This window comes from Colletotrichum destructivum, chromosome 1, assembly GCF_034447905.1.
Source record: "Colletotrichum destructivum chromosome 1, complete sequence".
In the NCBI taxonomy this organism is placed as follows: Eukaryota; Fungi; Ascomycota; class Sordariomycetes; order Glomerellales; family Glomerellaceae; genus Colletotrichum; species Colletotrichum destructivum.
Genome location: NC_085896.1, coordinates 1,305,418 through 1,318,640, shown reverse-complemented (window position 1 = coordinate 1,318,640; position 13,223 = coordinate 1,305,418). Strand labels below are relative to the sequence as shown.

Sequence of the window (13,223 nt, the reverse complement as noted above, 5' to 3'; positions counted from 1 at the left end):
CAGCTACGAGGTATGTAGCATCTGGTTTGAAAAGCTTTTGCCGTTTTCCAAAACCGGCATAACCTATCGGTCGGTTAACAAGATGTATCATCATAAGCAGCAGCAGCAGTACAAAGTCCAAAAAAGAAAGGTGTCTGGGTCAAATCATAACGACGAAGTGTGGGGACATGTAGATAGATGGGTTACTACCTTGACAAATTCGTGAATTGGGGGTCTCTTTTAAGTTCAGTATGCTTTACTTAGAATGTTCTTCACTTATAAAATATCGTCTCAGACAATACTGGATTGTCTAATAAAATATCGAGTCGAGTCAGTAACGACACGCCTTAAGATATGTGAAGCATCTGGGCTCGCAATGCCTCCGCTGGTTCAATGAGACGTTGCCTTCTGAGGACAACTCCTTGGGCGCGTCAAATATCTCAGTTTCTAATGTCGAGCGGACACTTTGCGTTCATGACCGATCTCGAAATGGATGAAGGCTACTTTACAATCTCTGGTGCTCTTGCGGAAGGCTATCAATGGTGATGTCGCTGTTTGGCGCTCGAATATTAAAAAAGCCTTTCGAATGAATGCCGCTTCTCACATGCTAGAGCCACCGTTCTTGTCACTCAGTTTAGGCACCATTCATCTTGTCATGATGGGTATAGGGGGTGTGTCTCCGAGTCAGTCCGGGATGAGCCCTTGGTCCGAGCGGATGCCCTCAGGATGGGTATAAATACTCTGGCTTCATTGTGTATCTCCATTTGAGAGGAAATAGACGCTTCCGATCGTCATTTCCCTCTGCATTCATCGAGACACATTTCCGATTCTCAGCTTTTTCTTCCCTGTGCTTATGTATTTATCCTTTCCATCCATGCTGCTGGCTTACTATGGCCAAGGTCCCCATGAAGGCGGCTTCATACGTGGTGCTGTGTTCTCTTGCGGACACGAATGGGGGGTCTTTGAACAATGTTGGCGCAGCAACGACCGAATCGCATTCGAATCTTCCGAACGGTGACAACAAACAATGAGGCGAGAATTTCACAAATGTGAAAAAACGGACCTGACGTTCAAGTCTCGACTACGACCTCAATGCAGCCGGAGTCTGCATCCTGCCGAGATACGTCTCCAAATTCTCCAACTCGATGCCGCGCTCGTGGTTCAGCGTCTTCTCCGTCGGCCACGAGATGCCCTTGCCGGCGCCGAAGATGGCGCGATACTTGTTCCACGTGTCCGCCGGGTCCCTCGCGAGGTTCTCCCCCAGCACTTCCATGTCCCACACCTCCCTCGCGAACTCAACGCCGGGGAACCTCCTCTCGACCAGGTCCGCCACGCGGCCGTACGACACCGTGTCACCGGAGACGTACACCACGTTGCGGCCGTCGCCCGGGATCCCGCGTGGCTCGTAGACCACCTCGGCCGTCATCGCGGCGATGTCCCCCGGCCCCGTCAGCGTGACCTCGACGTCCCACCCGCCCAGGGCTCGCAGCGTGCGCGCCTCCAGGTCGACGACGCCGAACTCCCGCACGAAGAGAAAGCTCATAAACAGGCCAGTGCTGACGATGATCCACGTCACCTCGGCCTGCGCCCTCAGCGCGTCCCGCACGTCGAGCATCTCGTCAAAGAGCGGCTGCGGGCCGCCCCGCCCGATGGCGTCGTAGTCGACGCCGAACTGCCAGGGGACGAAGCGGCGCACGCCCGCGAGCAGGGCCGCCTCGCAGATGCGCCGCTGGGTGCCGGCAGGGCCGACGAAGCCGGTGCAGCTGATGACGGTGTGGTGCCGCGCAAAGGTGCGCGCGAGGTCGCGGACGGGGTCGTGGACGACGTCGCCTGCCTCGACGGAGACGCCCAGGGCCGCGATCTGGGCCAGGGAGTCTCGCTTGGTCGGGTCGGAGGAGGTGATGGTCGAGGGCCGCAGGAGGACGGACACGGGGGAGTCGCGGGGGCGTGAGGGGTGCGCCGTGAGGGCTTTGAGCATGGCTGTGCCCAGCTCGCCGGCGCCGAGCACGAGAACTGACATGTTGGAGATGACTTTGGGGGGGGGTTCTTTCAAGTTGTGTTTGTAGTGATGGCGTTCTTCGGAGATAATGGCGTTCTTCATAAAAGACGGGTGGATGGAGTGTGTTGAAGATAGTCCCTATGTTCCTGGGTTGTCCGATTGTCGAGCATTTGATATGACAACCAACAATCATTCCGAGGCCCCGTCTACATATGACCAGATCAACGCGGTCGTCAAGCGGAGTTGGAAGCGTGCGTGACGTAACGCATTGCGACCAGGCATTTCGAATCCTCCCACGGAACTCCACGGGGTTAATAAGCGCCGGCGATACGGGCGCTAACGCCGGGGGAATGGAACACGGGGTGGGGCCGGAGCGGGGCCGAAGGATCGGATCGGCCTTCCATCATGGGAAGCAAGGTAAGGAGGAAAACCGGTTCAGGGAATACTAGGCATTCGTCATTACGAGTGAACAAGGAAAAGAAAAAACAGGTTTTTCATTATTGTAAGGGCGTTCAAGTCATTATTACCAGCTCTTTGTCCATCGTATACACATTATTCTCTCGCTGCCGGCGACTTGTGCCGCCTGGAAGACACACACACACACACACAGCCTTGGAGCACAGCACAGCACAGCATCTCCCACCCCTCCAAGCATCAAGCTCAAACTCTGGATATCATCAAAATGGAAAATTCCCTTCAGATCCTCATCCGCCCGTACAGTTCACCACCACCTCCTCATGGGACCCACGGCCGACTCTCTTCTACCACCCTCCTCTGCTGGACCACCAACTCCTCGTACGTGTCCGGCAGCCGGGGCCACTGCGGCTGCCCCCACTCGTCGTCGGCCGGGACCGCCGGGTAGCTGCTCTTCATCGTTAGGACGGCGTCGACCGTCTCGGCCCCCTCGTCCTCGTCCACCTCCGAGTCGGCCTCGTCGAGCGGCGTGCACGCCTGGAAGGGCTGCTCCCGCCGCACGGCCTCGACGGCGTCCTTGATGACCTCCTCCCACCAGTCCACCTCGTCCCACGATTGATCCGTGTTTTCGTCGTCGTCGTCGTTGGCGTTGAGCGCCATGATGCGGACGCGGCCGCCACCGATCCTGGCCTTGCCCGTGGCAGGCTTCTCCTCGTGGTCGCCGCCGCCGCCGACGACGACAACCTCTGCTATCTCGTGTCGGAGCAGGGCATGCCCTTCCGGCACCCTCCTCCTGCCCGGCTGCAAAGCGTGGATGGCCTCGATCGGCAGGCCCGAAATGATGGACACGGCCGTGTCCAGGCCCCTCTTGACGGCGAGGGCGCTCAGCAGCAGCTTGAGCGCGTGCTCCCAGCGGCCCTGCAGCATGAACATCTTGCCACGGCACCACTCGTACTTGATGAAGTTGTGGCGCTGGCCGGGGCGGCCCCAGTACTCCCTCTGCAGCTGGGCGTAGGCGATGAGGGCGTTGGGCTCGTCGCGCGCCAGCTCGTACAGGTAGGCGAGGTACTTGAGGATGTTGCGGATCTGGGCCTCGTCGCGGAAGTCGTCCGAGGCGGCGCGCTCGATCTCGAGGCACTTGCGGTACTCGTAGGCGGCCTCGGCATGCAGGCCGGCGCAGCGGAGGGTGTGGGCGAGGTTGAGGCGGGTCTCGAGCGTCTGCTCGACGACGCGGGCGACATCCGAGGCCTCGCGGCGGCACATGTCGCGCAGGATGACGATGGCCTCGTCCCAGCGGCGCAGCGCCTTGAGGGCGGTGACGTGGTCCTCCATGTTGCGCAGCGTCACAGGGCTGCAGGGGCCGAAGCGGGCGCGGTGCTCGTCCAGCACGCCCTGGAAGCGGCGGCAGAGGGCGACGACGTCGTCGTACCGCCTCAGGCGCAGGCTCGTGAGGCGCGCGAGCTTCAGCGTCCACTCGCCGTTGGCGTAGTGCAGCAGGTCGGCGGCCAGGTCCATGTTGGCGATCTCGGCGCTGGCCTCGCGGTCGCGGCCGCGCTCCGACAGGCACATGGCGATGTTGTAGTCGATGGCGGCCTTCTCCTCGTGGCCGAAGACGGGCACCTCCTCATTCCAGTCGCGGGCGATGCGATACGCCGTCTCGGCCTCTTCGTACTTGTCCTGGTTGACCAGCATGCTCGCGAGGTCGCGCTGGGCCTCGATGGTCGTGACGTGCCGCTTGCCCCGGCGCTTGACGAGCGTCGGCACCAGCTCGCGGAGCAGCTTCTCGCCCTCGGCCCAGCGGCTCGTGTAGTAGTAGATCTCGCCCAGCTCGACCATGGAGTGCACGCAGAAGTCGCGCCACGACCCGGTGAAGAGCGTCCAGCGGAACGACCTGCCCCCGGCCGCCCCTCCCGCTGCTGCCGCCGTCCTGCCGGCCGGTCGGTCGCGGTTCTGGCGCAGCAGGCGTTCAGCCAGGTGCGCCAGCTCCTCGGCCTCGGCCATGTCGCCGAGGTCCTCACGGCGCACGAGGGTGTCGCCGAGCAGCAGGACGGCGCGCATGAGGTAGAAGGTCTGGTCCTCGCTCGACGGGAGGCCCTCGAGCAGCAGCTTGGCCATGCGAAGGTGGTGCTGGGCGGCGACCCAGTCCTCCGGGGTCTGGTTGCGATGAGAGTGGCCGACGCTGAGCAGGGCGAGCCCTTCGGTGAGGGTCCCCAGGCCGCGAGACTGGTGCAGGGCCAGGTTGCCGACCTTCAGGGCCATGCGCCACTTGCCGCGCAGCTTCAACAGCTCGGAGATGCCCAGGAGGGCGAGGATGGAGGCCTTGTCGGAGTTGCGGCTCACCGCCCTCCATCGCGTGGCCTTGACGGGGCGCATGGCGGATGGCTTGGGATGGGCTGGCTCACCGCGTCGGGGTTTCGCTGTGGGGAGATTGCCGGGCCTTTGTCGTCGTCGTCGTTCTTGTTGTCGTCGTCTACGTTGAGGTTGCGCGAAGAGTGTCGCAGGAAAATCAAATGGGCGAGGAATGCGACTAGCGTTCTGTTGTTATGAGAGAGTGAGAGAGAGAGAGAGAGAGAAAAAAAGATACGCCAGCCGAAAGTGAGATGAATCTAGTCAAGTGATACGGTGCTATGGGCTGGGTGAAGCCGGACCACTGGCCGCTCTCCCCCCTTGATAACCCGAGTCCGGCCACGCGCGGTTCAGGGTCGGAGTACGTGAGTAAGTGAGGTGGTGGGTGAGTGACTGAGGTGGGTGAGTGTGGGTAAGCGTGGGTGAGAAAAGTAAGGGAGGTAAGGTAAGGCTGTGACTGAGATTGGCGGTAAAAGTGAAAGTAGGAGTGAGAACAAGAGTGAGAAGTAAGTAGTGAGCCCTCCGTCCAGCCACGGCCTCCGCCTAACTTGGTCGATTGGCAGATGTGGTAGGGAAACGAGGCGAGACATGGCGGGAAGAAACGACCCAAACAGAGCGCCGAAAGGTCTCCCTGCCCCCCTTTGCCTCTCGTTCGCCTGTCCGTCTGTCCTGCTGGTAATTGGGCTAGGGAGATTCAGAACCGTGGGACACGCACACACACACACACACACACACACACACACACTCACTCACTGATGGATGGGACGGGGCTGGACCCGCGTGCATGCGCCATGCGGCCAGGTCACTCAGACCGAGGGCACTCGTCCTGCAGATCCAGAACGTGCCAGTGGACGTGCTCCGGAACGAAGCCGTCTGACGCCCAATCAACCCTGGACCCCTGCGGAAGGCCGGCAGTTCAAGAGGGGGGAGGGAGGGGGAGAGATGTCGTGCGGAGATGGCCCACAGTGGAGGGAAAGCAACTGGGTACACTTCGAACCGGGGGAGAGAGCCTGAAAGACTTTGCCTGGCCTTGAATCAGTTCATCAATAAGAGAGACTTCTAGCCCTGCTCAGGGAATCGAGACATGCCCAACATGGACGAGGCGGCGGTGGCGCGAAGAAGGCTTCAGACCGTCTGCTGTCTACACTACAGAACAAGGGAACAAACTAACTAGTGTAAAGACACCGGTCCCCCAAGCGCTGCAGCAAGGAGATTCTCTCTGTTGAGCTCACCCGTAATTCGTTATCTAAGCACCCGGACGCACGTATCCAGATCCAGGGGCACAACAAACGGGCTACGGCGCCCCGTGCTATGCTATGTTATCCCCAACGAGAACCACCTCCCCGGGTCCACCAGCCCTTCACCCCCCCCCCCCATGAGGAACGTTGCTTATTGAAGTTACATATACAGATAGACGGGATACCTGACATATCCTGGGAGGGATGGCCCAGCAGCACCACTCATCCGGACGGCCAAAAACGAAGCGCGGAAAAAAAGAAACAAACTCACCACCCCCCAAGAGCGCCCAACAACTTTCTTACACCTGCTTATACCTACCACCGGGTCCCCCCGCGACGTATTCCAGAAGGAACGTGACCTGAAACAGGCCGTCGACGGGTCTTTGATGGCGGACTGAGCGTAATCGCCCCTCCCCCCCCGTCGTCTTACCACCCCCGGGCATCCAGTGTTATTGGGAACGATAAATTCTTTTTTCTTGCATTTATTCTTGCATGCCCCCAGATTGCCAAGACTGCGTTCACGCAGGCAGGTGGACAGACGTGTTGACGTATTTCTCGGTCATTATTAGTGCTGCCGTTTCGTGTTGTATGACCACCACCTCCCGCATGTCGAGGCGGCGACTGAGACACACACACACACACACACACACACGCCACGCCCGTTCTTCTCTAACCATGTCATGTTTGCTGGCCCTGTTTGGCCCTTGAGGAATGCACTTTTTTTGTATTCTATATCCACGTTAGTTAATCCATCGTCGTGGAATGTCCAGTGGCATGCATTCCTCTCCAGTCTCTCCAGTCGAATCGTCTGGGTGTTCGTCCGGTCGTACTACGTAATTATGCACTACTCTAGTTATACATTTACTTTTAGACACAGCGCATTCTGCACCTTGAATCGACCAAACACGTATTTAAACTGATGCATATTAACAGAATGCCATCCGGTTCACTTTTCCCGTATTGTGTCTCTCACACCCCCCCCCCCCCCCCCCCCCCCCCCCCCCCAAAAAAAAAAGAAAAAAAAAAGAAAAAGACACAATAATCACTCCCCCTTCACCCTGCTCTTCTTCGGCACGCGCACCAGCCAGTAGATCAGGACCGCCATTCCCAGGTTGAAGAAGGTGTAGATCCACAGGAAGCCGAAATCCCTCCACCGGTTGCCGAACTCGATGTTGATGGCGCCCAGGAAGGCGTTTGTGTCGGCCAGCGCGCAGTACTGGCACTGAGCCCCGTTGCCCGTGTCCGGGTCCGACAGGTACCCGCCGGCGACGGAGATGTAGTTGGCCAGGTATTGCCCGCACGTCTGGTTGCCCGGTGAGGCGAAGACGACGTACTCGTTGTCGGCGCACCGCACCGGCGCGTTGGCGAGCGAGGTGCCGAGGAAGCCCTCGACAACGTAGGTGAAGGGGTTGACGCGGTACATGAAGATCCAGAAGCCGGGGAGTTCATTGGGACCGGAGAGGATGCTAGGAGGGGAGAGGGTGTTAGTCTTATCGATTCGAGGCTAGTCTAGGGGGGTAGTTTTCTGATTTTTTGGTTTTCTTTCTTCAATATAGACGATGCTCACCCACAAAACAGAAACAGCATGACGGCGAACAGATTGACGATGCCGCCGGCGACCTCGGCGCTGGGCATGCCGACGATTATCATGTGGGCGAAGGAGCTGGTGAAGAAGAAGAACATGAGGACCTGCAGGAACATGGTGATTCCGCGGGAGTCGACCTGGTCGGTTGGGTACGCGTTGCGGTACAGGCCGATGGGGAAATACCAGCACACGAAGCTGAGGACTGCAATAACCTGAAGGAGGAGGGAAGGGAGGAGAACCAATGTCAGTCACCGCCGCCAGCAGCCAGCACCGCCGTAAAAGAACAAGACGCGAGAGGGGGGGGGGGGGGGGGGGGGGGGGGGGGGGGGGGTAAACTCACCGAAAACCAGGCCATCTCGACCAAGATGTTGGCAAAGAGAAAGGCCGTCCACGAGTAGGCCTTGGACGGCCTCTCGCGCGCCTCGTACATGGTCCGCTGCGAGACGAAGACGGGCATGATCTGCTCGGCGACCTGGCCGAACATGGTGATGAAGATGAAGACGCCGAACGACTGGTTCTGCAGGCCGCGCTGCGTGTTTTTGGCGTTGAGAAAGGAGAGGCCGATGAATAGGGCCTTTTTTTAATCTTGTGTGAGCTTGGAAAGGGGAATGAGACTGTTATCGAGAGAGGTTGAAGCTGGAGAAGGAGAAGGAGAAGGAGAAGGAGAAGGAGGAGAGGAAGGAAAAGAGATGGAAAGGACTTACAGTACCAAACGATAGAACCCCCTTGGAGTAGATGTACGACGGGCTGCGCCAGTACTGCTGGAACACGCGCCTCGTCACCTCCTCGTACTGCGTCGCGTACCCGGCGGCGAACTCGTCGTAGCTGGACGGGTCCGGCTTCACGGCCGGCGCGGAATGGGCCGAGGTCCCCGCGCTGAGCCGGGCCAGCTCGTCCTGGACCGACTGGTACTCCGGCGTCTCCCTCCACAGGGCGGGCCAGTCGATGTCGGTATGGGCCCCCGGCGCGGCGCCAATGACCTCGAGCATGTACTCGGCCGGGTTGGCGCCCGGGGCACAGGCCGGGGCGCCGTTGCGGACAAAATAGTCGATCAGCGTGCGCGACCCCTGGCCGATCTCGCCAAAGTACACGGTCCGGCCGCCGCGCGCGAGGAGGAGGAGGCGGTCGAAGCGCTGGAAGAGCATGGCGGAGGGCTGGTGGATGGTGCACAGCACGGCCTGGCCGCTGCGCGTCAGCTTCTCCATGAGGTCGCAGATGGACCACGACGTCTGGCTGTCGAGCCCGGAGGTCGGCTCGTCGAGGAACAGGAGCAGCTGCGGGCGCGCCGCGAGCTCGACGCCGATCGTGAGGCGCTTCCTCTGCTCGACGTTGAACCCTTCGCCCGGCACGCCGATGACGGCGTCCGAGTACTCTTCCATCTCCAGCAGCTGGATCACCGTGTCCACGTACTCGAGCTTCTCCTTTCTCGTGTAGTGCGCCGGCTGCCGCAGCAGGGCGCTGAACGTGAGGGCCTCGCGGACCGTCGAGGTGTGGAGGTGGAGGTCCTGCTGCTGGACGTATCCCGTCTTCCGCTGGAAGGATTCGTCCCGCGGCTGTCCGTTGACGAGCATCTCGCCGGTTATCACACCCATGGTCACGCGGGTGGCCAGGACATCCAACAAGGTCGTCTTGCCGGCGCCGGAGACGCCCTGTATACGTGGGTATCTTGTGTCAGCGAATGCTTCATCTCGGATGACCTGGAAACACCTCCGACTTCTCAAAAGAAAGAGGAAAAGGATAAAATCAAAGGCTAACGAGGAGGAACGTCTGGAGGTTTGTATGTCCAACCAACTTACCATGAGCGCCGTGAGCGTCTGCGGCTTCACCCATCCGCTTACTTCGTCTAATATCCGTCGAGGCTCGCCCTTGATCTTGATGTCGTAGCAGACGTCCTTCCAGTGGAAGACGGCCGTCTGCTCCTCGAGGTTGCTGCTGCCGGTCTGGCCCTCCGAGGTGTCACCGCCGCCGCCGCCGCCGTTGCTGCTGCTCGAAGGCTGCTGTGGCTTGTTCGCGGCATCCTTCTCGACATCGGCGCCGTCTCCTCCGCCGCCCTGCCTCCTCCGGCGGCGCCTCAGGGCCGTGCGGCTGAAGACCAGGACCTCGCCCTTGGACCGCTCAGACGAGATGTACTCGGTCGCGGCCAAGTGCAGCACCATGAAGAAGACCATCCAGGCGATGAGGATGCCAAAGTTCCTCCACCGGTGCTTGTCTTCGTAGCCGTACAGCGTGCGCAGGTATTCGGCGCCGCGGACGAAGTCCTGGCCCGGCACAGAGGCGGCGGAGGAGCAGACGCGCTGGGCCGGGTCGACGGACTCGTAACCGGGGCCCTGCGGGACAAAGGCCGAGCAGGGAAAGTCGCGGCCGATGAACTCGTTGAGCAGGACGCTCTCGAGGCCGTAGTAGGCCGGGTTGAGCCAGCGCAGCCAGGCGAGCCAGACCTGCATGTACTGGGGCGGCAGGGCGAAGCCGGCGTACAGCGAGATCATGAAGAGGATGAGGGAGCTCGGGGCCAGCGCCTGGGTGACGGAGCGGGCGGCGGAGCCGATGAGGCGGAACATCATGGACATGGTCAGCACCATGGTGAAGGAGATGAGCAGGAAGAAGAAGAAAGGGCCCGGCTCGCGGCGCAGGTTGCCCATGAAGTACAGCGTCGTGTTCATAAGGATGGCGTTGACGACCTTGTAGGGCAGGTCGACGACCATGGAGGCAAGGGCCTCGGCGCTGGGGTGGTAGAGGGCGTAGCGGGCGTGCTTCTCGACGATCTTGCGCTTGGCGTACAGCAGCATGATCTCGAGGATGCTGCCAAAGGCGTTGATGAGGATGATGAAGAAGAGCAGGATGGCGCGGCGGTTCATGCTCGAGGTGCCGGGCGGCAGGTTGTAGAAGATGCTGCTGACGATGAGGGCCTGGGCGACGTTGGTGAAGAGCATCGTCAGCGTGATGCTCGGGTCGCCCTTGAGCATGACCCAGTTGCGCCAGAGCGTCAGGCGCATCTGCTCCATGTACGACAGCGTGAAGGGGGACCGGCGGCGCTGGAAGCGGGACTGGTCGAGGCGGCGGGACGCGAGGAAGCGGTCGTGGTGCTCGCCGTGGAACGGGTGCCGGTCGAGGTAGTCGTCGATGTCCGCCAGCAGCCGCGCGCGGTGCTCGCTCGCCGTCCAGGCCGCGGCGAAGTCGTCCGGGGTGCCGGGGGTCCGGCCCTCCCACCCGGGCCGGATGACGCGCTCCTTGTGGCTCGTCATGGACGTCAGGAAGTCGGCCGTCGTCTGCTGCTCGGGGCACACGAAGCCCAGGCCCTCGAAGTAGGCCTTGGCCTCGTCGGTGCGGCCGAAGAAGATCTGACGGCCCTTGTAGAGGACGAGGACTTTGTCAAAGATCTTTGCGTAGCTGTTAGATGTATGTGTCTTGAGAATGATGATGATGATGATGTTGGTTATACACAGAGACAAGTGAGGAGGTATGTCGGGAAAGAAAATCAGTGGATATAACAAGACAAGAGACTTACATCATACGCATCCTGCGAGGCCTGGTATATGGCAACGCACGACGTCGAGCCCATGACATCCGCCTGTGTCCGCAGGGTCCGGCAGAACTCGAGCGCGTTGGCGCTGTCGAGACCCCTCGTGCTGTTGTCCCAGCACTGCAGGGGCGAGTAGCTCAGCGCGGCCTCGGCGATGGTGACGCGCTTCCGCTCGCCGCCGCTGACGCCGCGGACGAAGTCGTCGCCGACGCGCGTGTTCCTGGTGTGGGAGATGCCGAACATGGCCATGGTCACGTCGCGGATGTGCTCGGCGTAGACCCGGCGCGACACGCCGTCGGGCACCGTCTTCGGGCAGCGGGCGCGGGCGGCGAAGTACAGCGTGTCGCCGACGGTCAGGTGCGGGAAGTGGTCGTCGACCTCGGCGGTGTAGATGGCCTCGCCGCGGAACGCCGTGCGCATGTCGCGCGGGTGGACGCCCTGGTAGTTGATGGTGGCGCGGTCGGCGATGTAGAAGCCGTGGGTGTCGCCGGCGACGGTCTTGAGGAATGTCGAGCAGCCGGAGCCGGGCGGGCCGAGGACGGCGAGCATCTCGCCGCTGTGGACGACGCCCTCGAGGCCTCGGAGGATGTCGATCCTCTGGCCCCTCCTGCCGCTGGTGGTGGTGGTGGTGGTGGTGGTGATGAGCTTCCTGGCCAAAGTCGGCAGCGAGAGCAGGACATTGGCGACGCTCTTCTGGTAGTCCGTGGGCGAGTCATAGCCGAAGACGTCGAGGTCCTTGAAGGCGATGCCGGTGGTCCGGGGCGGGTTGCCGTCCGAGGCGTCGGTCCGGATGTTGTAAAAGGCCCTCGCCCACTCCCTGGCGTCGAAGTCTTCGCTGTTGGGGTCGAGGGGGCCGCCCGAGAGGAGGGGGAAGAGGGCGCCGACGCCAGCGGGGGACTGCGTGGTGAGGCTGCGGGCGAGCTGCGAGACCTCATCGTTCATTCTCGGGCGTTAGCTGGGCAGCATGATGGTGTGTGTTGGCTGTGGTGGTGATGTCGGTGATGTTGTTGTTGTTGTTGTTGCAGCTGGCGCCCCGAGTTGTCATATACTCTTGAGAGGAGTTGTTGTTGTTGTTGTTGTTGTTGTTGTTGTTGAAGACGATGATGATGATCTTGTTGTTGTTGATGTAGTTTGAATATATGGATGTATGGATGTTTGTGTTTTTGCGGCCCACCACCGACCGACTGACATGGAAGATTCTGAGGGACGTGTTGACCAGCCGGAGGAGCCAAACCTGTTTCCCTACTTTATTATGAATTGACCTCCTCCAGTTCTTTGCATCGCGGTCAGATCGTTAGTTGTGACAAGTGACCCTTGCAGAAGCTATGACCGGCAAACCGTTTAAACCTCCCATCATGTACGCTTAGACGGGGTCGGCTGTGCGTTGACATGAACTCGTTTCGATTCCATGAATCATGACGAGCACTCGCTGCTGGTGTTGGTGCTGCTGTTGCAGTGTGTCTTGGATCTTGGGTCTTGTCCTCCCCTTATCCAAAGATCCTTCGCAAAGACGATCATGCCGTCGTTCACCGCTCATCAACAACTGACAGCGAAACTTCTCGAGTCAGCAGTTCTCCTTGGGTCCATGAGGCTGAGCTGGTCTGGTCTCCCCGTCTCAGAAGCCGTGCCGTGCTCTCAGCCAACGTGGGGTTTCCGACACCCCTCCCACCCATGGTTGCTGGTGGTTGTTAGAATGGCATCGTCGCTTTGATGCTCGCTCAGACCAAGGCCCGACTGGAATTTCCAGAAGAGGTCAACGGCGAGAGAATCATGACCGTCTGCAACGGGGCTAACGTGGGAGAGTTCACGATGCAGCCGAGTGGGAGAAGAGTGCATGGACTGGGTTGACTGGCCGGAAACACACTTGCAAAGAAAGTGAGTGTGTCACTTTCATATTCAGACGATTGTCCAGGGCACCAGATCATTCCTATGGCGTTGTCGCAAGCCTGGGAAATGTTACTTGGTCCTTCACCTGGTTTGTTTGTTTGCTTGTCAACGACGACGGGACAGACGGACTCTCCAAAGTCCGAAGTCCGCCCTCTGGATGCTGATGTCAGCCACACACACACACACACACACACACACATACTAGATGTCATTAGAGAGAGACCCTGGCTTGGACTTTGCCAAGAAGATGGACTG

General features: G+C 60.2%; 4 protein-coding genes across 4 annotated transcripts; all 4 read right to left on the bottom strand.

Annotated features, from left to right (window-relative positions):
• Window positions 1-1,060: 1,060 nt before the first annotated feature.
• Window positions 1,061-1,999, bottom strand: CDEST_00406 (Putative NmrA-like domain, NAD(P)-binding domain superfamily; the record flags this gene model as incomplete). Its single annotated transcript, XM_062916565.1, has 1 exon — window positions 1,061-1,999. The coding sequence occupies one exon, from the start codon at window positions 1,997-1,999 to the stop codon at window positions 1,061-1,063; it is 939 nt and encodes a 312-aa protein (XP_062772616.1).
• Window positions 2,000-2,483: 484 nt separating this feature from the next.
• CDEST_00405 (Putative tetratricopeptide-like helical domain superfamily) lies at window positions 2,484-5,224 on the bottom strand. The gene has a single exon (XM_062916564.1). It carries the CDS (start codon window positions 4,763-4,765, stop codon window positions 2,714-2,716), a length of 2,052 nt encoding a protein of 683 aa, XP_062772615.1. The 5' UTR covers window positions 4,766-5,224; the 3' UTR covers window positions 2,484-2,713.
• Window positions 5,225-7,018: 1,794 nt separating this feature from the next.
• CDEST_00404 (Putative AAA+ ATPase domain, CDR ABC transporter, ABC-2 type transporter, transmembrane) lies at window positions 7,019-12,023 on the bottom strand (the record flags this gene model as incomplete). Its single annotated transcript, XM_062916563.1, has 6 exons — window positions 7,019-7,442; window positions 7,544-7,773; window positions 7,902-8,135; window positions 8,266-9,210; window positions 9,358-10,938; window positions 11,067-12,023. The coding sequence occupies 6 exons, from the start codon at window positions 12,021-12,023 to the stop codon at window positions 7,019-7,021; spliced, it is 4,371 nt and encodes a 1,456-aa protein (XP_062772614.1).
• Window positions 12,024-12,666: 643 nt separating this feature from the next.
• CDEST_00403 (uncharacterized protein) lies at window positions 12,667-12,917 on the bottom strand (the record flags this gene model as incomplete). Its single annotated transcript, XM_062916562.1, has 1 exon — window positions 12,667-12,917. One exon carries the CDS (start codon window positions 12,915-12,917, stop codon window positions 12,717-12,719), a length of 201 nt encoding a protein of 66 aa, XP_062772613.1. The 3' UTR covers window positions 12,667-12,716.
• Window positions 12,918-13,223: the final 306 nt, after the last annotated feature.

Excerpts from the sequence above, each read along its gene's own strand:
- CDEST_00405 (XM_062916564.1), bottom strand. The coding sequence starts at position 4,765 with ATGCGCCCCGTCAAGGCCACGCGATGGAGGGCGGTGAGCCGCAACTCC.